We start from the raw sequence: 27,879 nt of genomic DNA on the forward strand, positions 1-27,879 counted from the left end.
ACAAGTTCGTCACATGACCTTGAGTATTAAGGCGTAACAGGCAGAATTTTGCGGCACTGAAAAACACACTTCGATTTAAAGTCACCTTGTAGGAAGTTCGATGAAGCATATGGGGAAAAAAAAAAAAAAACATGAAATAGAATTAAAAAAAAATGATTTAATGCACAATGTTGGTTCGGTTCTACCGGTCTCATTAACAAAATATAAAAAGAATATGACGATAAGAACTTGCTAATTTCTGACTTTTCCAGATTTCTTAATAAAATCAATATAACAGAGCAATAAAAATACAACTATTACATACAAACGCCAGTAAGGTTGATTCTTTTACGTTTAGCGTGTTTATCACAACTTGTGTGGAATACTAGCTGACTGAATAATATTGACTAAAATGAATATAAAACCCAAAAAATTACAGAATACTCTTTTGCAATGGTACATCAGAAGTACATAAAATCTCCACTTTTTATTTGGTGTTATATAACTACCAACATGAATGAACATTAAAAAATAAATAAATAAAATAAAAACCGGTAAACTCTCGGATTTTAAATATACTTGACCAAAAATCCATTTCCACTGGTCCCGATCCAGTGATTTACACACTGGTCTGGCTAAATTAGTTATCCGAAGTTTTATATGCACAGTTAATTAATTTGAATTAAGAGTATCCTATTTAGGATACTCTTAATTCAGGAGTATTCTTGTTAGGATCAACGAGTTAGCTGAATTCGCTAGATTCTTTTGGTAGTAGCGAAACAAAGGTATAATATATATCTGATACGCACAGAAAGTCATTACAAATTAATTGGCAGCGTATTCCTGTGAAAATAAATTTTCTGTATATGTACTTTCTGTATTTATAGCAGAATAAGAGAATAAAAATTCATTGCATAGAAGATTATTCAATTTCAATATACAGTAATTACAATTTATTATTATTATTTATAATAAAAACTTAGCAGCATTTAAAAATGTCCTGAAGGGGGCGCAGAGCTTCGGTTATTCAACTGAAGTCGTTTCTGAAATGGCTGTGCGCATAACTTTAATCAAGTTTGTATTATCTACCGTGGAATTGAAACTATACAGCGCCCAGTTATTAGCGACCACTGACACTGTAAGTACTATTATTGCTCATAACATAATTCAAGCATTTGTACTTGACTAAATCTGAAAAGTAAACTATAGATTTCTGTTACAAATAAAACATCCTGAATTGAAAGCTCAAATATGTTGACAATTGACATTTATGTCTTTAAGGGTGAAGCAAAATGCTTTTCATATTCCCCGCTATCTGTTGTGGTTACAGTGAGGGTAAAATTTTGGATTTTACTTTTAATTTAATAACTATGAATAAAAAAAAAAAAAAAAAAAGGTTTCTGTTTAGCCATTAATTTTGTCTCAGTGAAGCGGTTAAAAATTGTTTGGCCATGAACGTTAACTGTCATAACCATTAACTCGCAAAAAAACTCTTTAATCAGCATATGTTAACAGACAGCATATAATGATTAACTCGAAAGTATTTTATCTGCAGCTGTGTTTACTGGTCACTGCGTAATGCGTGATTTTTCAGAAATGCTCTGACGTCTGTATACGTTACTGACGTCAAAAATGTATAAATAAACAACAGAGCAATATATCATAGTTTTTTAACCTTTTATCAAGTTTGCGCCTTCTTTTTTAACATTTTCTTCAGAAAATAACTTAGCGAGCCAATCGCAATAGTTGTTCCGTTTCTAGAATGCAAAAGAATATTTACACAGTTGCTTTCTCTTTTCTTCTATTTTGAGATTAAACAAGGGCGACACGATGAACAACGTTTGTATAGGGCGGATTCCATACATCGTTTAGTGAGTCAGCTGTTTTTTTAAACTATGTAGCATATGTCTTTCGAGGTCAAGATTGGAGTATTACCCTTGACAGTGAAGCTGAGAGAAAATCCAGACTTCATATTATATTATAGTTAAACTCTGCAGTGATTAGTTCTTTAAAAAATTAAAAAAAAAGTGCAATCCAGATTATTATTTATTTATGGGACGATTATGGCTGCTAAGAAATCAACCACCAAAAGATTTGTTGCTGGGCAACCATCCGAGTTTGCGCAAATGCATATATATATTTCTTACGTCTTTGCATTCTGCTCTCACCACTTTCGTTTCGATTTTTTTTTTTTTTTCCTTATGTGTTTATTACTGTAAAAATAAAATTGCGTTCCGTTATTATTATTACTCAATGATAATAATAAATAATAATGTTTTATTTATAGTTCAATATACTTGTAGAAATTTTACTACGGCAATATTAATAACCTTCTACAGTTATATCTTATATATTACACAGAAATTATAACTGTTAAGTTAGAAATTAGTAATTAATAATTTCTAGTGATATTTTAAGTTTGCAGGTCTACAGAAGGAGAAATAATTTTTTTTTTGGATTAAACCTCTGAATGGTTGTACATCTGACTCAGGATGACATAAAATAAAAATAATTCTGAATTTACAGATATTTATCTGCTCCTACATTCAGATTACAATAACAATTTTTATGTAACGTCCACTTTTAGTATTGCAGGTATAACTTGTATTTACTGTCTTTTGTGTAATAATAACTCTTGATATATCATTTTTGTTAATTAAAACATACTCTACGAAATCATTTTAAAGACTGAAAATCTACAGGTGCTATTGAACATAAATGAAAAGTTAGCATTAGCTCTTAACATGAGACCCTTTGTTTTGCTTGCATAGTCCAAATTCACGTATGTGTGCATTATACAATGCTGCTCCAAATAAACTGTAAAATCTCTTTTTAAAAGAGACTTTTAAAAAGAGATTTCGGTTTCTTTGAAGTTCCTTCCCTAGAGTTTTTTGTCATGTTTATTTATTTGTTTCTCTGATACCGAATGCAAGCCTATAACTGATTAGGAAATATCATACGGTACCTAATTGGGTAGATGGGGAGAGAGATAGAGAAAAGGGGAAAAAAAAGAGAGTAATGGTCAGCCTCTAATAAAATATCTTTCAAAATAGTAATGGGCCAGCAATTCATTATCTGATATCAGTATGGGTAGCGTCAACAGTACAGATATTGGACTGCTTTCAGTAATGTTCTAGTTGCACACTTTTCATTTTAGACCGATATCATATTTAGCTGATTCTAATCTCTTTGTGTGTGTGTGTGCGCGAGAGAGAGAGCAATTAATTCGACATATTTTGCAATGAAATTTCCTCACGAATTACAAACACGTATATAATAAATTAAGATATATTCTTTCTTGAGCATTTTTCCTTTTGAAGATTTGTTTATCTTCCCTAGAATTAAATACGAGTGGCGTCATCTACATATACTGCATTATTAGCTACCGCTAGATAAATTTTATGGGTTAGAGATGATTGGATGCTGTTATCTACAACTAGGCTCTTATCCGGTATACAACATGAGAGCAGATCTGTTCTGCTGATTATACTATCCAGTCATTTGGCAAGTCACAGACGCTGACTTTCAACTAACACAATACAATTCTAATTTTCAGTATTCGGTATTACTCCAGTAATTTCAGTATTAAGTATTACTCTAGTCCATTTTGCGTAATAATTATACTAAATAGCTCAACTAACGGTAATGTTTTTTCTTTTTTTTTTCTAAGCTACTGAATTTTACTTTATTTAATCATGTGAATACATTTGACAACCACTGTTTTCGGGCTGTGTGCTCATTTTATTCTGCTGCATCTTTTCATTATCATATTTTTATAACCTTTAGTCACTGTCTTGATATTGAGTATATTGTTAAATGTCTATATACAGGAAAACCCTATTTAACGCGAATTCGATATGCGCGATTGAGTGAAATGACACAATTTCTCGCTTTACGCGAGCGATTAATCAGTTAACGCATTTTTTTTTACGTTATGCGAAATTTTTTGTCGCCAACCTACAGCGAGGAGAAAAGCTGGAGGTCATTGAGACATGAAAGTAGCGCTAGTAATACAATGATTGTGCAAGACCTGGGATACAGCGAGTCTACAGTTTGGACTGTATTAAATAAGAGCAAAGAATACAAAGAACAAGGAAAAGTTGCTACTGCTTCTTTAAGTATACAGATCACCCGAAATGGAAGCCACTGATCAAGGTGGAACATCTATCACTGGATTGATGATTATAACCAAAAAATAATACCTCTTAGTACAGGGAATATTCAAGCAAAAGCGCTCTGTATTTTTACCTCATTGAAAGAGACTAAATTTCAAGAGGAAGGTGAAAGCTTTACTGCGAGTTTAGGATGGTTTGACAGTTTTAAAAATCGAACTTAAAAATGCAATTCGTAAAGAATTGCAAAGGATAATTCAAGAAGGTGATTATGACGATCGGCAAATATTCAATCGACGAAATTGACCTCTTTTGGAAGCGTGTGCCAACAAAAACTTTCCTAGCTAAAAACTGAAGCATCTCAACCAGGATAAGTATCTAAAGATCGTCTTACGCTTTTATTAGGAGGCAATGCAGAAGGTGACGTTAAACTCAAGCCTATGTTAGTTTATCATGCTCAAAATCCAAGATCTAACATTATTGAAGAAATCAGCACAATTGGAAACGAACTTGGATTTAATGAACTGGATAATAAAGATGCGAGAAACTTGCTCGATTCCCATTCAAAGAGTTAAACGAGCATGATCTCCTTCAATTTTAGAAGAACAGCGTGCATATGAAGAATAAGATAAGGTGTGTGGACAAGAAGAGAACGATGCGACTAAGAAGCTAACTGCAAAAGAACTTGAGCTACTTTTCAATCACATTGAGCATGCTAAGGAAATTTTGTTTGATGCTGATCCTGATATGGAAACGAAGCTTCGAAGTCCGCAGAAATTTTGATAAAGCGTTCGCCAGCTATCGCAAATTGATGAAAGTCGAGCACGATTCAAACATCTTTACGTATTTTTTTTTTTTTTTTTGTAAAAAAAGTAGCTCAATCAAATGTTTAGTCAATGAATAAAAATTTAAGCAACTGCGTTTTATTAACTTTGGTGATTTTATCCTCTAATATAGCTTATAGTGTATTTTTTTCTCCAAATTTACGCTACTAATGGATGAATTAATATTATTCCCATTGTTTATTACATTCGCTTAACGCGATTTCGCTTAGCGCGCATTAACTGATGGATTAATTAATCGCATTAATTGAGGTTTGCCTGTACACATCAATAATATACGCCTTTTTTTTTTTCTCTCAAGAACACCGGAAGCTAAATTCACAAGCTTTTAGTTCTCTTCAGCAAATAGCTTAAACTGCGATTCTCGTCCTTAACTCTCAAGAGTCGAACTAATTGATTACAACTTTGACTTTCGAGCAGACATAGAAGTAAATTATCACGGGTCTAAATTATTCAAAAATTGGAACTAAAATTTTCATAGTCCAGAACTAAACCTCAAATTAACCAGAAATAAGCAGTGATTCTATTGCATCCCCCCCCAAAAAAATTCCAGACGGTTATATTTTTCTTTTTTAAAGAAAAATGATCAACCTTAATTATGTTTCAATTTGATTTTAGATAAATGTCCTGACATAAAAAATGTGATCTCATTTCCATACCTGATTTGTGATTCCAAAAATCTTTTTGAAATTATTAATTATGAAAGATTCTTTTATCTGACAATAAATAACTAAGCAATGACATTATTATTATGATATCATAATTGTATATATATATATTTAATAAGTCAGGAAATTTAATGACCTTTTTTAGTTATTTATATTAGCTAACTTGGTGGCACCTTTCTGAATTGTCAGTTATTGTTCGATTAACTTTTTACATGTACTGAAGATGCCTTTGATACTTAGGCGAAAATTATACTAATAAAAAAAAATAATTTACCTGAGTTTATTTCGTATTATAATTTATTTAAATAAAAGAGAACTGATAACTGGATTTCCATGGATTCACTGTTTATTTTGTTTACCTTTTCTGATAATAACTGAAGGTGTGCCGATTGTAAGAATAATTGTGAGGATTAATTATTTACTTGCTCGACAGGGATCTTTATTGCATCTGTTACTTTTACTCCTCCTCGCTAAAATATATTTGCGAAAAAGATTTCATCTCTGTGCAAATTCAATAGATAATTTTAAGACACCGATGCACCTACAAAAGAAAAGTTCAGGTTGGCGGAAAGAATTCAGACCCAATTAATAGTGTTTGGTTGTTCTTTCTCTGTATTCCACAAAAATTACGATGGTGTAGAACTAATCAAAATTTGTTTCAGTGAAAAGAAGGAATAAAAACAGCAGATAGTCAAAATGATCCCATAAAATCAACCAATATTTTAGTCATTGTCCATAGATTTGTTGAACTCTATTTTATACCAAGACATTTTGCAGTTCTCTTTACAGTGTATAAGTTATTTTTGTATGCCATAGCTTAATGTTTTATAAGTAAAGAGTGAGTGAATAAGTGTTGGATGTAGCTGAAATAAATAAATAAAGCTGTCGAACAATTTTCAAATTCAAAGAAAAATATCACAACAAATATAAAAAAAACAACCTTTATTCCCTTTTTTTTTTTTTTTTTTTTTTTTTTTTACTGGTCAAAATGCAATACAAAACTTTCAACCAATAAATGTTTCCATAAATAGAATATATATTCTGTAAAACACTGGATACCTGCCAGCCCATTATAATGTACAATATATGTAACCTCTACTATAGCACTCAACATTCAAATGATTTAACATGTTAAGTACATCGGGATTATCTCTACATTACTACGTCACATTACAAGCAACTACGATTAGGTGCACTTTTTTAATTTTTGGCACTAATTGTCCGCTTTAATTTCTACTACATATCATTCTGAACAGCTGGAAAGTTATATACAGTTATTATTGTAAAAAAAAAATAAGTTTGTTTATCATGAATGAAATATTAATGACTCTTAACGGGGGGGAAAATTAATGAAATATACTGAGATTGAAATATGGTGGTCCACAAATATTTTATTAAGCACAGAAAACCAATAAAAAAACAATAATTGCGAAATGTAATTGAGCAGAAACTGAAACGCGTTATATTTCGAATACTAAAAAATGCTACTGTAATCCAGTTTTGATTACTGCTGCATATCATAGTTACTTGTTTTTAACTTTAAATGGAAGGCATATTTCTTGTTATACTTCGAATACTAAAATAAAAAAAATGCACTGCATATTATTCCAGTTTTGTTTACAATTGCATAATCGTCTGCATATCATAGTTTATTTATTTTTTATCCAGTTTTGATTACTGCTGCATAATCGTATGCAGATCGTAGTTAATTATTTTTAACTTTAAATGGAAGGCATAAAAGCTGCATTAAAATATGCGCAAGGAAATTTTACACTGGAGGCATCACGAAGTTAACAAATGATCTCTACTTGCACTCACACAAATATGCTTATCCCATTCTTATCTGATATCACGAGCGAGTTACAGACAAGAAAATCGCATGCTTTACAAAAATATGCAAAGTGTTGCAAAAATATTTATTATTATTTTAAATCAGAATAATTTATGTTTTGATTGAGAAACTCCGTATTTACATATTTTCATCAAACCCTACAAGGTGCATGAGAGAAGTATTTGGTCTGAAAATTCTTAATGGACTTTTTTCTTATTCTTTATGCATAATCTACCTAATATTTAAACAAGTATTTTATAATGGATAGTCGAGTTTACTTCTGGACTCGAATCTACCATAAACATTTATATTGATCGATGAAATTTTAAATTATTGATATTGCATAACATTTTGGAATATAAAAACTCATTCTAGTTATCAAAATTAAATAGAAGGCAGAATTCCATTTTTTTAAAGTTAATCTTCTTGCATTTGTAATGATAATGAAATTGTAAAAAAAAAAAAAAAAAAAAAAGCTTTCTTGAACTGTCACATCATGATAGATGAAATGTCTTTACCATTTCACGTAAAATTCCTACTAAATTAAACGGAACTGTCTTGCTCCATAGAGCGACCTTAATAAAATAATTCTATTAAAATATACACTTCGGGACGCATTGATTCTTACAGTTTTTCTGTTGATACATACCGAATGTTTATATCGTTACATAAATTGCTTTACATGAAACACAAACAGATCTGATCAACATTTCAAAGAGGTAATTTTTTGTTAACATGATATCAAAAAATATTCCTTTTCTTTTCCCCGGAAATGAATCAATTACTATAATAAAATGAGATTAATGTTAGAATTTTAAGTCCTCTCTCTTCAATGAAATGCGGAATTTAAAAAAAAAAAAAATTCTAGTCATTAATAATGTAGCAAGAAAAAAAAAGTGTGTGTGGGGGGGGTCGATTTATTCGGTTCAAGGCTAACACGAAGGTTATGATTTAAGTTGTGACATTGAAGGGTTTGTTTGGCTAGTAATAAAATCACTAATTTTGGCAATGAAAATAATGTTATATTAAGACTGGTTAAATAATGTGAATTTAAATTGTAATCGTAATATATTAAATAATGTTTTATTTATAAAAAAAAATTAGATTACCCCCCTTTTTTTTCTTTGCATACGGTAGATTATTCATTAATGAAAAAATCCTTACTGAAGATTTTGAAGAATCTTTTTCGAACCTTTCAGAAATGTTAATTTGAACAGAAACTAGTTATTTGTTTGCGCAATCAAGAAAAGATGAAATAAATGCGGCTTCTTAAGCAAATATATCTATATCTTATTTTTAAATATACATTCGTGACGAAGCAAATTGGTAACAATATTCATCGTAGAATTTTGGACACCTAGCTTGTACCAGGTGATAGCAAGTAATAAATGCTTCAATGAACCACCATATGATTGACCTCGTGCTTTAGTGCTAATTGCCTAAGAACTACTGAACTTATGAGTCATGATCAAAACCAGTTAACACTGGGTAGTTTCCATATTCCAAGTTTCATTTTACAGCCAACAACCCAATATTAGCATGTTAAAATACTTAAAATATATTAAAAAAAAGAAATAACCTGATTGGTTGCCCGATACATTCCATAGACTTGTAGTGAAGAAATAGACAAGACGATCCTGTCCATTTAAATGGTACATAGGGAATGTGCGGCGTGGAGCCCAGCTCCGGCAACTTCCATATATGGCACAGATATTCTTCGGACTAACACAGAGAGCTGTCACCTGTCGATGGCCAATCGGAAAGCAAGGAGCGTACAGTGAAAATCACGTGATATTTCCAGCCGGCCGACTTGCCTTGTTGGGAGAGAAAGTCTACGTCATTACAGTCACAGGTTTCCTCCTTATATGGACAGGCTGCCTTGTAATATTGGCAGGCCCCTCCAGCAAGGCCGACTATGACAAATATAGGCACAATGTTCACCTTAAATGGAAGATTACGTCTTCCCACTTGCCAAATATGGGCACTTCGGTGAAAGCCCAAAGGAAAAGTTGTCAATGAAACAGCATCATCGCATCTCATCACAGTTGACTGGATGAAGGGAGAGTGCTCGAGAAAGCACTACTTTTTTTAAATTCTTTCTTTTTTTTATTTTATTTTATTTATTTATTTTTAGCTTGTCGACAGTGCTGCTCATTGTATCGGACATAGCCTCTCCGGAAGAAAACAAAAGACTATCAGGTAATGCAGTACGAGCTGAATGCTCATTGCTATATCATGTAAAAGGGAGGAAGTTTCTGTGTGTTGTATTCAGAAGGTTGCGTTATCGAAGGGAACTGGACTGGCTGTAAAGAGAGAGAAAAATACCAAATCATATATTTATAAATTTTAGTTTCAATAGATATTAAATGTAAAGTTAAGATTATCAATTTACGTTTCCTACAATAATCTCCAGATTTCGTTCCGCATTAGGATTATGTACAATTGCAGATCGTGAGTAGATATATTAAATTTAATTGGAATATATAAAATGTAATTTAAAAAACTGCCTGTTATTAAAATAAATTTTAATAAATTAAAATTACTTTAATTCCGAATAGTCGTCTCAGTGGTATTTATAAAAAAATTGTACAGTTCTCAAGAGAATACAAATTATCTGTTTTCATAGAGGGATATAAAGTAAATTAAGTAAAGAACTCATGATTTCTGAATAACAAATACTAACATCAAAGAACAGAACAAAATAAAACAAACAAATGAGAGTTCTTTGAGGTCATAACTTTTGTTTTGAAAATTTTCCGTCTAATCATTATCGTCCGAAAATAATATAGAAATAGTCTTCTGAAAGTTTCTAGCGGAAAAGATTCTAATTCTTAAATATGTATCTTTTTCCCCCAGTAATTTCCTCCTTCCTCCCTCTCTCCGCACAGACTGAAAAAAAAAAAAAAAAAATCTTGAAACTAGCCGAAGTTGCCCAAACACGATCAACACTTGTATGAAATAGTAAACTGTTATTTATACACCCTGCATGTTTACATTAAGTTCCGTTTATTTAAACATATTTATGCAATTATAATACAGCACTTTTATTATGAAATAAAAAACATACAACTTAAAGGAACTTTTAAGTTCCTTTAATTTCTATGTTTGAAAATCTCAAATCCAATAAAGAAATATACTTGCAAATAAATTTAATCTATTTTTTAAGTATAACTTCTGATATCACTAAGAACCGTTCGAAAAGTAAAAATCATATTATATTAGTTTATCAAAATTTTAGAGTTTAGTTGTAATTTTAGTGACGGTGTAAATAAAAAAAAAAAGCTAATTATGACGCGAACGTTAAAGGAAAAACTTCCACGCTGTATAATAAATAAAATAGCTTTAAAAGTGGCATAAAGGAAACATTCAAAAAAGACAATATTTCTGAATAGTGCTTATCAAAAGTAAAATTATTTTTGTGATAGCTAAGACTCGAGAAATGTTAATTAATTCTAAAATTGTGTCCAACAAGTTAAGTTAAAAATTCCTTTATTTAGTGACACCTTTCTTCATGCTGTGCAAAATCATCTGCGTGAAACCGAACCAAAACAATAATAGTATCGTAAAAACCTAGCAGAATTTAGGGAAAATATATAATCTATCAAAAATGAACATCTTTGAGCTCGTAGAAGATATCATTCGCTATTATAGAACAAAGATGCTTCAAAATAAATAAATACTCAACTCTAAATGCATTTGTGAGCGAATCGATTCAGAATTAAACATATAAAATTAAACTAAAGATATATATAAAGTCGTACTTCCTCTATATTATATTCCATTAGTGCTACGGTTGGAATAATTTCATAGTTGATTCATTTACTTACATAAATCCAGAAATTTTCATTCAGATTACTTCATTTCTCAATGATAAACATATAAGATACAAGATGAAGTACCTTCTTTACTTACCTTAATGTCTTGTTCTTCTCCAACTGTATATGTGAGCTCTGTTTCTTCGAATCCTGTAGCACTCATACGCTGATCTATGCAAGACGTGCCTTGGCCTAACAGGGGATCTGGGGAGTTGAGACAAGTTTGAATTAAAGCTTTGCCAGCATCACTCGTAATCATAGGTTGAAGTTTCCTTGTGGCAAATGTATATACATGACCTGTCTCGCTGGCTACAAGAAGCATCACTTGGGTCCCTGTTAGTGTCGACAATTCGTAAGCCTAACAAAAGAATTTATGTATTTGAAAGAGGTGGACAATTTTCACAGCACATTCTTTCATAACTGAGATATCATTCTAATACGAAAACGAATAAATAAATATGTAAATAGCCTATCTACATATTTGCTATATCTGTATACTGTAAATGTTCTATGGCTGGTTTGCACGTTATGTGTATAAAAATGCCTATGAAATCCGAGTGAGAAGGCTAATCACTTTCACTTTAAAAGCATTTGTAATGGCTCTTCTCCTTCTAGACGGGATTCGAACCCAAGTCAAAAATTAAAGTACGCCGTCGCCTATAAACGGAGCTACGAAAATCGAAATGATAACAATACCATCAAGCTCATTACTTGAGAAAGAAGTAATAGTTATTGGTTAATAAACGCATGCATTTATAAGCATTCCATTTAGACTTATTTTTGTAGACAGAAGACATCTTAAGCTTGCGCGGCAATAATCGAGCTTTGCGTTATGTATCGAAGGCTGATGCTTGCTCGTCTAGTCAAAACTACCTTGGCTTGCTCGGTTGTCGGAGCTTCCAGGTTCTCGCTGCAGCACTGTGATTTCATGCGCGCGCCATTTCCGCTCCCTTCACGTCGTCTTAAACACAGGCCATACGCAGTCAACGTAGCTCTAGCCAGTGAGCTTCAGCCAGCCTTTACAAATGTGCGTGTTGCTTGGGAAAATTAAGTTACAACCAACTTTTTATGACGATGTTATTGACCAGTTCATAAAGAAGAACCGTAGGGTAGAATTTGCATTCAAGTAGCTAAATTGAAAAAAGATAGAATATCATTTGTAAAATAAATGTTGTATTTGTATGATTAAATGTACATAAATTTCTAATTATATAGTTTTAAATGGTCAGTAATTCATTATTCCGGTAATCAGGCTTCAATCACACCTCTCATTCTCTGAATGATAACAAGAGCAAGCATGAATTTCAAGACCAGCATTCGCCCCTGATATCGACAGTATGCTAATTAGGAATATATTAAATTATCACTATTGATAACATGCTAATTTCTAATTACTTTGAAAATATCCATCAGGATTTCCTCTTTTATGGCAGTTTGAAAAAACCACATTCGCAGTTTTCAACCAGTACAACGAGTCGAAAAGTGGAAGGTTGAAAGTAAAAAACGACTTATTAATAGTGAATTTTGTTCAGGTTTAAAAGGACAACATGGAAATTAACACCGTCGTATGAGAATGCGACACTAGTCGTTAATCAACCTAATTACGCTGTGCTGTACTGGATTCTGTCTGGAATCCGGTATTTTTAAGGAGTACTTATGAGTATGGGCTCATAACATAAAAATCACAAATCTGTCCAACTTCGATGGTTGGACAGATTTGTGATTTTTATAGCATTAGCAGCTATTCAGAGTTGAAGTAATGCTTTACGCAAAGCGAAAAGCTAATTTCTCTAAGATCGTGTAATGTTTATGCAAAGAAATTGGAGGTTAGGGTATCTCAAAAAAGAGAAGAAATCTGGCATTCCTTAAACGATTTGAGTATCAGTATCGTGAAAAATAAGCGTGGAAAAAAAGAGTGGAATAGTTATTTATTTTTATTAATATTTATTTATTATTTGCGAAATAGAAAACAGAATTAAGGTATACTAAGAACTTAATGATTAGGCATGAGTTAGATATCAAAATTTAGGATTGCGAGAGTAGAAGTTCGTGAAACGAGAAATGGAGTATAAGGTATTACCATCGGTAAAACCGATTGTCAGTTTTCATCCCGCAAAACAGGCAAACCGGCCTTGAGAACTCAACACTACGGACATAGGATACACCGGGGCGTAGGGCTGACCACCTTATCCTGTGAACGGTTTGAGGTCCGATGATTAATAAATCCTCGACACCGCAAGGTAAAAGAGGGGAAAAGGAAGTTGAGAGGAGATCAGAGACCAGAATTTAAAATTGAATGGGAATGAATGTTTCAGTAATAATAATAATGATTACTTTAGTCATATACGTTCAGCGCAGGTGTTTAAATCAGAAAAATAGAAACAATGATCCAACTAAGTACTGATAGACAACCACCGAGAATGGTTGTGTGATGGTGGATCCATGAAGATCAGTTTCACATCAGATCTCAGATCTGATGTGAAATTGAAGAACTCTATTAGAATACTAGATGATCATTTTAATTCTATTGGAATACTAGATAATCATCTTCACTTTTTATTGCGGATTAGTGTATCGTCTTTGGAACACTGATTTTGAAACATTCCAAAACAAATATACCTGAAACAGCAAACATTCCATTTCTATGTTTTGTAATAAAATAATAGTATATAACTAATACAGAGCTAATTTTTGACATTTTTAATTAAAAAAAAATAATCAAAGATGTCTTTTACATCTTTGATTAAATTACATCTGCAGAAAATCAAAATTTAAACAAAAGAAATCAAAATATTCCAATGATCGGTGGCATTAAGAAAACAATGGGAAACAGAAAATAATTATAAAATGACATCGATATTTTTAGTCGAAAAAAAAATATATCAAAGAGGATCTGACGGAAATTCTCATCTGACGGAAAATCTGGGTGTACATACACCCAGATACCAGGCCGATCATACATGTATGATCGGCCTGGTAGCTGGGTGTATGTACATTGTGATTCAATATATTTTCTACATGACAAGTTCTGCGAATAGTAAAAACTTGTCAAAAAACAATTCTTTTGTGGAATTGTTTTTGAATCTTGGCTCCATCGAACTTCTGGTTATTTGAGTTCGATGGAGCCAAGTCCGGGCTACATGGAGGATGTTCCACAGCGTCAAATCCTTCAGCATGAATAATATTAATTCGTAGTTTTAAAACTTCCTCGAAGTCTTCACATAGCCCTGGGTTTATGAATTTATTATTCGTTGCCTTCACTATATAGTGAATTTGCTGTCCTAAAAGAATGCAAGGTCAGAATGCACTTTTTGGCGAAAGGTTGAGTATTGAACTTTTTTTGGTTCTCGTTGATTTTTTTTCTTCTAAGTCTGCCTTCTTGCTATTTCCTGAATTGAAGGCACATCTCAAAAGGTAGCCATTTTGAAAATGTCAACTGAAGCTGTGAGGAAATGGTTCCGATAACAACCTGAAGAGTTTTACTACGACAGCATTGAAAAGCTTTTACGAGGTAGAGAAAATGTATTGAAAGGAAAAGAGATTATGATGAGAAACAATGAATGAAAATAAAGTAGAGCTTTATCTTTCAGTATTTATTTTTAATATTCTTGCGAATAGAAAACCGATGTATACATTTATATTAGTCCACTGTTATGAATCGATATCACTCCAAACCGACAGCAGGCATAATGATCGTGCCAAACCTGGACACACACACACACACACACACACACACACACACACACACACACACACACACACACACACACACACACACACACACACACACACACACACACAAAGGATTCATAACCCACAGCACGTTAGTGCCCATCTGTAGACAACGTTGAAAGAGAAGAAACGGAACTCATTCATATTAGTTTTGAATTACTAAAAATTTGTTTTCCAAATGATTGTTGTCCTTTGGGAAAAATTTCGTGAAACAGGCTGCTCTAGATAGAGGCAGACAGAATGAAAGAAGAGGCTAGTTCGGTGGGTTTGCCATTGGACTGTATGACTGAATGGATACTGAGCAGCTTGAGACTCGGGACTCAGAGTTCAGGACGCGAAGAACTTTATAAGGGCTTTTCATCTGCAGATGAGTTAGCTAGTTCTCGTACGGAGGTAGGTTTTCTCCTGGAAACGTCAGTATTTTATCCTTCATAATAGACAAGCATGGCAAAAAGAACACACACACACACATGATTAAACTATAAACCAGTAGATTCGGATGCTTTCGTCGGTAACTATGAGAGAAATAAACAACAAAACAGTCGCGCATTATCAACTCGTGTTATTATAGGCTTAACAGAAAGTGGAAGAATAATGGACTTGTTGAGTGGAACAGTACCCATAGAAGTTCCTGCATTAAAGACATGAAGCAGAAATACGGCGTATATGAGATAGCACTTGGACTGTGGGAGACAATCATCCGGTTGCATTAAAGACTTTCTGAGAGCAGACCGTAAATGCGAGAACGGTATTCCAAGATTAGGTGGATTTGGGACTAGTACAGTGTTAGCAGTTGAACAGGTGCATTTTTCCTGAACGGGGAGCAGGACACACTAAAGTTTATGGAGGCGATTGATGTAATTTTGTGCCAGGAGGGGCTAGTCAGCCGAAAAGGAGAAGTCGGATCTTGTTCTGGCGATCTAGATATTATCAAAATTAAGGGGGAATAGACATCTTTTTGCTAGAAAAATTGGGTTTTGTTGAATTAGTAGAGGGTAAGTAATACCCTGAACAGGGGTGAATGCTGGTCTTGAAATTCACTTTTTGCTCTTGTTATCATTCAGAGAATGAAAGGTGTGATTGAAGTCTGATTAGCGGAATAATGAATTACTGACCATTTAAAACCATATAATTAGAAATTTCTGTACATTTAATCATACAAATACAACATTTAGTTTACAAATGATGTTCTATCTTTTTCAATTTAGCTACTTGAATACAAATTCTACCCTACGGTTCTTCTTTATGAACTGGTCAATAACATCGTCATAAAAAGTTGGTTGTAACTTAATTTTCCCAAGCAACACGCACACTTGTAAAGGCTGGCTGAAGCTCACTGGCTAGAGCTACTTTCACTGCATATGGCCTGTGTTTAAGACGACGTGAAGGGAGCTCATAGTGCTGCTGCGAGGACCTGGAAGCTTCTACAACCGAGCAAGCCAAGGTAGCTTTGACTAGACGAGCAACCATCGGCCTTCGATACACAACGCAAAGCTCAATTATTGCCGTGCAAGCTTAATACGTCCTCATCTATAAAAATAAAAGCTTAAATGGAATGTTTATAAATGCATGCATTTATTAACAAATAAATATTCCTTCTTTCTTAAGTAATAAGCTTGCGCAGCAAGCATGGAGAATTCGCCCCTGACCCTGAAGTCAGTATAGTCGTTATATCTGTTACCTGCATGTGTGTGTTCTGAAGCTGATTTGTAGATTGTACATTTTAACCCTGCGGAGGTCGCCGTCAAAAAAAATTGCAGCGTAGGTCGCGTGTATCTGAGAGATACATTCATTACTAATATTTGCTAAAATGCGATTAAATTTAAACAAAGAAAAAAAAAAACAACAACAACGAAACCAATACTATACTGACATCGGAGTTCGCGGTATCTCTCAGATACAAATACAAAGTGATAATATCACTTTCACTTTCGCATTCGACTCTATCATTCTCATCATCGGACTCGAGTAACAAAATCGCTGAATCTCTTCAACATCTGCTGGATTACCAATCGATATATTTCTCCAGCCATTTTCAGTGGTAAATAAAATAAAAATAAAAAAACTAAACCAATACTATATTTACATCGGAGGTCGCGGTGTCTCTCAGATACAATTTACTGTGAACTATCACACACCTTTACATAACACGTGTTAAACCAAAACTGATCGCATAAACAGTGTGGAATATCACTCGTAATATATTACGAGTGATATTCGTTATATCACTCGTAATATATTATTACGAGTGATATAATATAAATTAAACAACAGGGTTAAAAACAAATAATTTTAAATGCGAAAAAAAAATTCGAATTTAAATACTTAAAAATCTTTTCAGAATACTGTACTTGAATATTGCCAGAGAGATGTCTTCTACTTTATTTTTTACAAAACACGTAAATAAAAAAATAATAAAATCGACAGCGCTAGCGAATTCCGAATTACAAACAAAAACCTTAAAAGATGTATTTCTGTAGTAGTATAAAATAGAATTTTAATAGAAATAACTTTAAAATAGAATCAGATTTATTTATAGTTATTTCTTTATCAAAATTAAATAACAACTGAAGTGAATTTTATAGGAAACCTTATTTATTAATTCAAATAATAACAAGGCGTTTTTTTTAAGAAAAAAAAAAGTAACAAATATATTTTTAGTCTAAACAAGTTTTATATCGTTCACAAGCAACTACATCACTATTTACCTTACTTAGAACCGATTAATAAATAAGCCGTCTCTTCTAGAATGTTGAAAAACAAATAAATACTATGGCTACATATTTCTTTTGTTCAGACAGCGAGATTTTCAGGAAATGTTTGGCTGGTAGCCAACAGCTTGAATGTGAAGTCACCTCCTGCTTGCAAATCGTTTTCTAAATGCATGTCTAGCATAAAAATTCGCATGTGTCACTCATCAAAGATGTTGAAATAATTAAGCCGTTCTCGAAACGGAAGGTGAAACTAATTTGTTACATAATACTATTAGCAACTGTCACAGTATTTTTTTTTTTACTTTTTTTTTTGTAATTTTTTCATTAATATGATACGTTAGTAATTTAAAGTTAAGACGTAGTTAGGAGTTTTGCATTTTTATTAGAGAATACATTTGCAGTGAGTTTTTAAACTAAATTCTTCATTTTGATTCGTTATAAATGTAGGCAGTAAATATCAACAGGCTTGTTACAAGAAAATCCAATACATTTCAGCAATGTTTTGCCGATTCATTGCGCATAATTATAGCAAGAATAAATGGGGGGGGGCGGGGGAACGGTCACGGAAATGCACATAAAGTGCTTAACCTTTAATACTTGTGCTGAAATAGCGGCCATTAACTCCTATCGACATTCCTCGTTGAGAAGTCGGTAGGAAGAGAATTCTCTCAAAAACATGAGGAAACGTTATTGTATATTTAATATTTTAAATATTAAACTTGAACTGAATTAGTTAATCTTGAATTTAAAAAAAAAATGGAATATTTCAGCGAAAAAACATTTAAAAAAAATTAAATTAAATTTTTAGCCAGCAAATTAGTAAATCACTATTTGAATCTGAACTGACAAACATGACGTGGGACATTTCATGGGTCTTGGATAGGTACGGTCTCGAATATAGCAAATGAGGGGCCCAATTGGGATCGTTTTGGTAGGTTTCTAATTTAAGATTAAGTATCAGGAATCAGCAAAATCTTACCAGATTTTAAATTTCTTCGTTTTAGTCGCGATTGGGCTCAATCAATTCACTGCTTAGGATAGGTAATCCGACTGCAACTATAACCTGTAAGTGCGATGACTTTCGGGGACTTGAGTTTAAATTACTGCTGAAGCATCTAAGCCCATAAAGTTCAGTGTATGTGTTTTCCGGCTGGTTTGTATTGTGGGATAAAAAGAAGAACAAAAAAAAAAAAACAGTTTCCAGGAAGGAAAAATTCCTGGCCATCGTATCAAACTAACTTATTTTTCGTTGAAAAGTCCTTAGAATTGTTCCTCGAGTTCTAAACAGGATTCGAACCCAGGTCTTTCCAATTAAAAGACAAATGATGCATCGTTCTTGCGACTGTGTTACCATGGCGATAACAGGTAATTTTTGACTTCTACCAGTTTTAAAACGGGTGAGAGGTCCTTATTACAACCGAATTCTACACCCTGCGCGGTGACTTAAAACAATATTGGGATATTTTCACTGCTAATAAATATCATACGGAGCTTAATGTTTGGAGGATGTCACCATACCTATAAGCGTCCTGTCGGAGTTCAAGAACGCGAACCGTGACTCACTCACTACACATTACAGGTTTCTGCATGGTTTTATGTACCCACGTCACAGTTTTCTTTAACAAGATAATTCATAACCAATATTCGCAATGAGTTTTTCTTCTTCCCTCTATCGCGCAACACACACACACGGTTTTTTCAATAAAAGAAATAAGAATAAATAAATCTATGCTGAAAACAAGCTGCCCACAGTCTTTACATGTTGAAGGAGAGGTAATTGGGTATAAAAACTTTGAGGATATCCTTATCTGTTCGTGGTTACTGATTCGTATTCCGTCTACGCCCTACGCACGATTTAAGTAATGTTAGTTTTGTAAGAAATGGGATGGGAGTGGAAGGGAAATGGAGCAGATAACTGTCTCATTTTTTATTCCCTAATAGACTGATGTAATGCCAATTTGCCTGTTACTATTCAATACATCTAACAGCGTAGGAGTTTAAAACTTTTAAGTGGTTTAAGCGTCGCGCTGATCGGTAATAAATATTTTATCGTTGATTGCACAATAAGAGACGTACAGAGTATTACTCCCAGCCATACTGTCCCCTGGTTTTGAATAGGTTTAGTTCAGCAGCGTACATGCATTGAATGCATGTAGAAAGGGGAAAAAAATATTGTAAAGCCAAGTTTGCTCTGCTTACTTTATGTTTAGATTGCTAGCAAAATGAACTAAATCCCTCGTGAGTGGTCGAAACAGGCGACAGACAGTGTCTTACACTGTGTGTGTAAGACACTGTAGAATTGAACCATAAACAGTACTATCCGCAGCATTTCCACGGTTCTGTGGTACTGAGGGAATGGGCGTTGTCATGCCACAACTTTTTGACTCCAATTCTGGAAGGGGGGGGGGGGAGATTAATCCGAATAGTTGGCTTCAACTTATCCGGCATCGTTTGATTGTACATGCACGTAGGTGCACTGTCTACAGTCACGCCCTTCTCTACTGATAATGATCCTTGCTCATTCATCACCACCTTCGGCAGAAAATAATCACTTTCTCCGCTAAAAGTTGTGATTTAGGGTTTTTTTTTAGACAAGTTTGTTTGTTATGCATCCAAAGCTATCAGAAGGCCAATATGCTATGCTTTTATGTGGCGTGTGTTCTTATGGCCGGTTTTTGCATGTTTTGTGGGATGAACAACCTTGCCGCTTCCGTATGAGACTGGTTCTTAGTCAGGACGTCGTGTGAATCTACTGAAAACTGCTTTTTCAGGCAGTAGGAAATACATCATTCATCAACTATGACGCATATCAAGGTACACGTCTCCTCTTGGCAGGATTGGTTCGAAATAATGCTGGATCTAATATCTACTTTACTTATATAGTTTTCATTATTATTATTTTTTACTGACCCCATACACGAGAGGTTGAGGGACCTATAGATGAGTACTGAGGTAGAAGTTTATTTATTTATTTATTTATTTTTTTTTTTTGAAGAGTTGCAGGTTCTAGTTGTTTGGAATACTTCTTGATAATGGTCTTTCCAGATAACAGAGGTGGACGGAATGAAAGAGGATGAGCAGAAGCAGGTTCAGTGTGTTTGCAGTTGCACATTAAAGGAGTGTTGGGAAGCTGCAGTTCTTGTATTAACAGGTGTAACAGAAAGTGGAGGAATAATGATTGCCAATTCACTGAACCATTGATCATGAAAGTATCTGTAGAATACGCACAGTGCCTGTGAGATGGAGGTTGAAGTGAATCTGTAAGAGAGGGATCATCTATGAGCCTAAGTATTTGCTGCTGAACGGTGTCCAGAATTTTAAGGTAAGTTTTAGGTGCACCACCCGAAACATTGAGCAATATTCTAATCATGGACGGATTTCGGATGTGTATGTAGTGAATAGTTGATTGGGTATAAAATAGGCTCTTGAAGGAAAGAGGATGCCAAGTTTCTTGGATGCTGAGTAGGCTATTTGATGTGATGTGTTTATGCCAGGAAAGACTGGAGGTAAGCGTGTGTAGTTTGTGTATTACTGAGGGTAAGGGTAGGTGAGCCGGGATCTCTTTTGCGCGCGAAAAGGCAAGACTGCGTTTTGGTGGCATTGAACATGACAAGGTTGTCCTCGCCTCAATGGAGGATAGTATATACATAAATGTTTAAGGCACTAGTTGTAGATGATCTTGTAGCCTAGGATGTAGCAAAGTACTGCATGGTTTATGAAATTAGGATGAGTGGAGAGTACTATCGTCTGAAAAGCTGTGGATGGTATTAGTGGTTATTGTGCGTAGTTCATTTATGTACAGGAGAAAGAGAATAGGTGATAGTGGAATGCCCCTACAAATCGTTTTTTCTGTGTTCGTTTCCGAATTATTGGAAAACTTGCACAAATTTTATGGAATTAGTATACTGGATGACTTTACAGGCAAGAATATTATATGTGAAGATTCACATACGACAAATCAGCACTTTATTTGCCTCCATCGGCGGTCATCTTCCTGTTATCAAGAGCTGTGTGGACTTTTTTTTTTAATCTTCACAGTTTTTGATGACGTGTGCTGGCCTGATCGTTCTTCGAGATACGTATTCCATCGTTTTTGAAAAAAAGATGAATTCATTGGTATACATATATCCTCCCGTCGCTCCTATAACTCTCAAAATACGAGTACTATCATTTGACTCTCTTCTTCTTTAATCCTTGTAATCGCTTTGGTTGGCTAAGTGGATGGCGTGTCCACTCTCCACCCAACAGGCTGATTTGCAAGTTCGATCCCGCCGTGGACCTTTATGATTGTGTTTAAGTAGTAAATGCATTTCAGTGTTTCGTGTGCGGCAGTGCTGGCTACTGGAGGCCTGAAATAGATGAAAAAGTTCATTTTTATCTGTGGAGTAGGATTTTCGAATTATGTAAACCCTAGCACACCTGTGGTTCTAATGCATCACAGGTTTATAACCTTTAGTGGGTATAATTCACATAAAAAAAAAATCATCGCAGCGGGATGAAAAATCTGAGTTTCTGTAAAGAAGAATCATACCACCCCCCCCACCCCCCATACGAGACTGACTCAAACATCTACAGCTGAAAAGTTCCTATAAGGATTTTTGATTTTTCGCGTCATTAAATGGGATTCCAACGCGGATCTCTTTCCAACCAATGGATAGACACTTTCAATGACTGAAATTCTATTCTTAAAATTCTGGAATACTATTCTTAGAGTAAAACAAAGATTTTTGATCGAACTGAGATCTGAATTTTGAATTATTGTTGGATGAAGTATATTTCGGTGTTCAAGAGAAAACTCTCAGACGAGAATGTCGCAAAATCTGATACAAAGTACCGCTAATCCTAAAATTTTCTTTGCTTTTATAATACTTTTAACAGGATTTTTACTAGTATTATGACAAAAGGAAATCGACGTAGGCATATTAAAATAAAATAAAAAAAAAATAGCAATGGAAAATTGCTTACACGAGGAAATCTATTTATGTAACACTTTCAACGAAGTATCAAGGACATCTACAGCATAAAATTTAAAAAGTAAACTAGGCACAAGCAAAATAAAAAAAAAAAAAGAAAAGAATCAGCAATGCGAACGTCACCTGACAGTAACACGTGGCTAATTCAGAGTAGCAAGGTTAGAACTGCACTAAGGTCCTAACATTTTTTTTTTATTTTTTTAATTTATACTTAGCTAGGGTGGGTGATGGTAAGAACAACTTCCCATAAAAGGGATAACTTTGGCTCACCAGTTCTATTCAGATTAGGACGATGTAGCAAGGTTTCTCATTTTTCTTTATACAGTCATTCTCTGAGAAAAATGCAGTCTTCTGCCGAAGAATCCAATGTCAATGTTTGGAGGAGATGGCATGTTTGGCCAGTCCAGCTTGCTCAGGCTCAGGAAATTTAATATGTTTAGATGTTCCTTACAACGAACAGCGGCAGATCTGTCGGTTTGGCCGAAGTAGGACAGAGCACAGGAGTAGGGAATACGATGAATACCAGGGTAGGCCAAAGGGAGAAGTGTATCCTTTGCAGAGCCCAGAAAGACGGCAAGTTTGTTTATCGGCAAAAGGCTACCTTAGATACCAATGAGTCAAGTAGTTTGGAGATGCATTCGGATATACTTTTAAGATAGGATGACGATACAGCTGCTGATATTTTCCTGAGAGACTGGCTACTGGGATTCAGTGAAGTCTAAGTAGATAGAATATATTTTGTTGGAATGTAGATAGAATGTGTTTTGTATTATGTCAGTAACGCTTCAGTGGAGAACTGAATGAGTTCAGTGGATTTTAATGGTGCCCGATTTTTGATAAAGATGATCTTATAAGAGCAAGAATGTGTTGTCTAGTGTAAGTTTTCTTTATACGCGGCTCTCATGTCACAGATGAAGAAAAGGAGGAGGTCCATGAAGAGGAGTTTCAATACGTTGGTCATATTCTATTTTTAGAAAAAAATTATATCGGACGATGAACAGCATTGATCTTCGTATACTCTTATGATACATGGGTTGGATATTATGGAGTAATTGTTATTCAAAGTGTGTCATAAAGAAATTTTCTAGGGTAGGAGAAAGAGGATTATCCACGGTCATATTCTCTACTTGTTGGTCAAATTCATTCTGACACGTGAAGTAACTTAAGTGGATGACAAAATCGACATTAAGCTGAACCATGCCTGCAGGAAGGTCTTGTCGAAGTAATTCCAATGTTTTGTCTACCAGAACATTTGTGATCAGGCCAAGATTAAGTGCTTTTCTTTAAAATCCCAGCTTTTTTTTCTTTTTACATAAAAAGAACGTGGATTTCCTTCTGAAGGAGGAAGATATTAAACTAGTGTGAAGATTAGTTTAAATATTATATTCAGTAATAGCAGAATTTGAAATACATTTGAAACTTCTGTAGACGAATCTTTATATATTCACGTTATTATATTTTATTTTTATTTTTTTAAGACGGGACTTGTGATGGAAAAAGAATGTTGGTATAATACCTTTTGAAAAGGTGGGACGGGGGAAGAGAGCCAAAAATGTTCCGTGAAAGTTACGAAGTCATTTAAGAATGACCCTTATAATAGATGTTATTTATTTATTTATTTATTATTTTAACATACTGATTTGACAAATTTATCATTTTGCAGTAAAAGTAAATAGTTGAATATTATCCACTTTCAGTCGTTTCAATTCGAAACTATTGAAAAGCTAAATGCAAAATCATCTGCTTTCTCATCATTTTTTTTTTTTTTATAATGAATACTGCAAGAAAGAGTGTTTAATGTTGGAATAAAGAACGTTATTACTATTGTTATTATTAGATTAACATTCAGTATAAATTATACTGATACATTTTAAGACTCGATGCCTTAATTAAATCAACAAAATCATTATTTCGAACTAAGTACTGGTCCTTTTTCTTTTTATCTAGTGCAAAATAGCGATCTGTTCAATCTCCCATGCGTTGTAATATATCAGTAAATCGCCATTAAATACAGCAATGTTTCTTTATGATGAAGTTAACTTTTGAGAGTTATTACATCTTGTGGCTTTTACATAATAGGCAGACACGGAAAGTAGTACATCTATGAATCGTACTTACGTGGCAAAAAATATTAAAAGAAAATATTTGTTTAATATTCTTCCCCAAAATCTGCATTGGCAGATCTATGAAACATAGACACAGAATTAAATTATTATTATTATTATTATTACGAAATAAACAATTTTAAAATAAAAAATCATGCTAAATAGGATTGAGGCCAAAGTTGAGGCAGAGATGACCGAGGAACAAGCAGGTTTTAGGAAAGGTAATGGCACCAGAGATCAGATCCTTTGCCTTAGACAAATCATAGAAAAATATAAAGAATTTAGAATTCCTCTGGTAATGTGTTTCTTCGACTACTCTAAAGCTTTTGACTGTGTTCAGCATGTGAAACTGTGGGAAGTAATGAAAAGAATGGGTTCCCCTCAACACACTATCTGGTTGATAGCCAACTTGTACAGGGAGCAAGAAGCCACAGTAAGAACAGGTGTTGGATTGACTGATTGGCTTCAGTCAATCCTCACTTGTTTAGTATATATACGGAGGACATCATGCGTGAAGCATTGGATAAACCCAAGACAGGAATTGGGATAGGAGGTAGATTGATCAGTAATCTGAGGTATGCTGATGATACAGTACTCCTTTGTAATGACATGGAAGAACTAGGACAAATTCTTGACATAATTAACAAGATTAGTAATAACAGAGGACTTCAACTAAATCCTAGCAAGACTAAGATTATGGTTCTCAAAGGAAATACAAACAGGGAAGCTCTTGAGAAACAAGTTTGCCTTAATGGAAAAAGAATTGAGGAAGTCAGCAAGTTTAAGTACCTGGGATTCATTATTAATGTGAAGAATTGCTGTTCAGAAGACATCAGAAGAAGGTTAGGAATGGCTAAAACAACAGTCAGAGACTTGTCTAAAATCTGGAAGGATGGATCTATCTCCATGGGAACAAAGTTGAGGATTTGGGATGCAGTTGTTTTTCCAACAGCGACTTATGGATGTGAGACTTGGAATCTAAAGAAGTCAGATAAGAAACGGATATCTGAGATGTGGTGTTACAGAAGGCTGCTAAGGATATCATATAGTGAAAGGCGTACAAATGAATGAATGTTAGAAAACATCAGTAGAACTTTAAGGCTCCTTAAGGATATTGACAGAAGAAAGTTAAAATATTTTAGACACATTGAAAAGATGGAAGGGAGACTTCTCAGAACAGTAATAGAATATAAAGTTCCTGGAAAAAAGAGGAATGGGTAAGCCATCAATGAGATGGATGGATGGTGTGTGTGTGTGGAGCAACTAATCTTCAGAGAGTTGAAGTCTCCAGAAAAGCAAACAACAGGACTACATGGCGAGGCCTGGTGTGGCACATCACTGAGCATCAGAGTGACCATACGGCATCTGTGGATGTCCAGTGAACATACGGATAGATAGAAAATAAAAATAAATGATTATAGTAATATAGAAATGAAATTGTTATCATATATATATATATTGGATTGTTTAAATCCAGCTTGTATTTTATGCATTACGATTTTTCTCCCCACTTCTATTTTAGATTAATTAATAATTCTTACTCATTTGTGGCGAGAATGGCGTTTATGACTGAATGCATAAATATCAATCAGACCGCCTCTGAATGCTCCCAAAATAACAATATTAAAAAGAAAGCATATGCAAAATATTAAACTTTTTATTTTTCCTGGAAATAGTTAAAACACCAATTTAATATTAAGCATATCATTCAATATTAAGCATAGGAAACAGGGCAGATGACTAATAGCATCTTGTATTTTTTAAAAACCTTTTTATTAGGAATGATTAGTTTCGTATACCTATATATTTCTAAGCACGTTGCATGACTATGCTTATTTAGCTTCCGGTGTATTTGTATGGTAATATCGATGGTTGGCCGAGTGGATTGTGCTTCCATTGAACAACCCATTAGACTGTCAGTGCAAATCTTCCTGAGGATGCTTGTTGTGAATATTAGGTGATAAATGAGTGTCCTGAAAAAGGGTTCCATTCTGGTCTCCAGAGTTTCGAGATTATCTAATTCTTAAGTTAAGTTTTATAACATTTCATGAATGGGATTCACATAAATAAAATAAATAATTACATATACATATGCGCATGTGAACCCTAATTTACTTCTGTCAGCTCTTTAACTGCTGGCAACATTAAAAAATAAGGAAATAAATTAATTAAGAAATAAACTGAAATCACTATTCGACTATGTACACGTATAATGAGATGTAATTCCCTCGAATAGTAGCGTGAATTTTTATAGTTTCAAAGAAACTATCATCTGGTCAGTCTTGTTTGTTTGTATACATATGGCACCTTCGCTTTGGTTGGACGGATTTTGAGGAAAATTGAAATTTCATCAAAATTTAAATACTTAAATTACTTAAAGTAATATGGGATTATATCCTGGAGTAATACGTAAAAATCTAAACGTTTAGTGAACAATTAAAAGCGTTTCTTGTCTTTTAATGATAATGATTGTCCAAAAACATGATAAGTTGTTCAATGTATGCTAGTACTGTGGATGGTCTGAAGATCGACAGTAAAGAAGGGGAAAAAATGTTAACGTAAGATCTGAAAACCTGTCGATTATGTCTCATATACGAAGTGAGGGAAGATGTTCTAAATGATATCAATAAAGGGATAAACGAACTGTGAATGGTGGGAAATGAATAGTGAATAATCTGATGACGATTCTGATGAACACGATCATGAAATATTTGAGGAAAATGTATCGAAGAAAAACTGACCATCTGTGCGAAAGAGAGGTGGAGTGAATTAGAGAGGGAGAGGGGCCATTCATCAACCTAATTGTTCTGTACTGAGTCAAGTATTCTTAGAGTGTCCTTTAGGGCACTCTAAGAACCACTCCACATGTAAAAATAGTATTCCGATGGATTTGTGATTTGCTTATAATTAATAGCTATTCAGATGTCAAGTAATACACTGAGCGAAAGAGCAACCCACTTTTTTTTTTTTTTTTTTGATACTGATGAGGATATATTTGCGATATCTTTAGGCCAAAACAAACCGGAAGTTAGCATTATCAGAAGAGAAACCAGAATTCTGCTAAGTAACAAGGTTATCAAGAGTGTAATTGATGCGACAATGAATGAC

The 27,879-nt window shown here is 33.8% G+C and overlaps 2 protein-coding genes across 2 annotated transcripts in view; one reads left to right on the forward strand and one right to left on the reverse strand.

The window, feature by feature from the left end:
• Nucleotides 1–1,035: 1,035 nt before the first annotated feature.
• LOC150102332 (retinol dehydrogenase 12-like) overlaps nt 1,036–27,879 on the forward strand; it is a 79,359-nt gene continuing 52,515 nt past the window's right edge. Inside the window, exon 1 of the mRNA XM_090399518.1 lies at nt 1,036–1,117. The gene's annotated coding sequence lies outside the window, so the exon portion shown is untranslated. The remainder of the gene's footprint in view (nt 1,118–27,879) is intronic.
• The window catches only part of bs (serum response factor blistered), a 30,167-nt gene continuing 8,877 nt past the window's right edge, over nt 6,590–27,879 (reverse strand). Inside the window, exons 2-3 of the mRNA XM_090398917.1 lie at nt 11,345–11,605; nt 6,590–9,735 (exon numbers count right to left, since the gene is read on the reverse strand). Of these exons, the coding sequence (XP_090255043.1) occupies nt 9,661–9,735; nt 11,345–11,605 (336 nt within the window). The 3' untranslated portion in view covers nt 6,590–9,660. The remainder of the gene's footprint in view (nt 9,736–11,344; nt 11,606–27,879) is intronic.

This window comes from Typopeltis vanoorti, chromosome 10 (assembly GCF_054136105.1).
Source record: "Typopeltis vanoorti isolate ZY-2024b chromosome 10, IOZ_Tvanoo_1.0, whole genome shotgun sequence".
Taxonomy (NCBI): domain Eukaryota; kingdom Metazoa; phylum Arthropoda; class Arachnida; order Uropygi; family Thelyphonidae; genus Typopeltis; species Typopeltis vanoorti.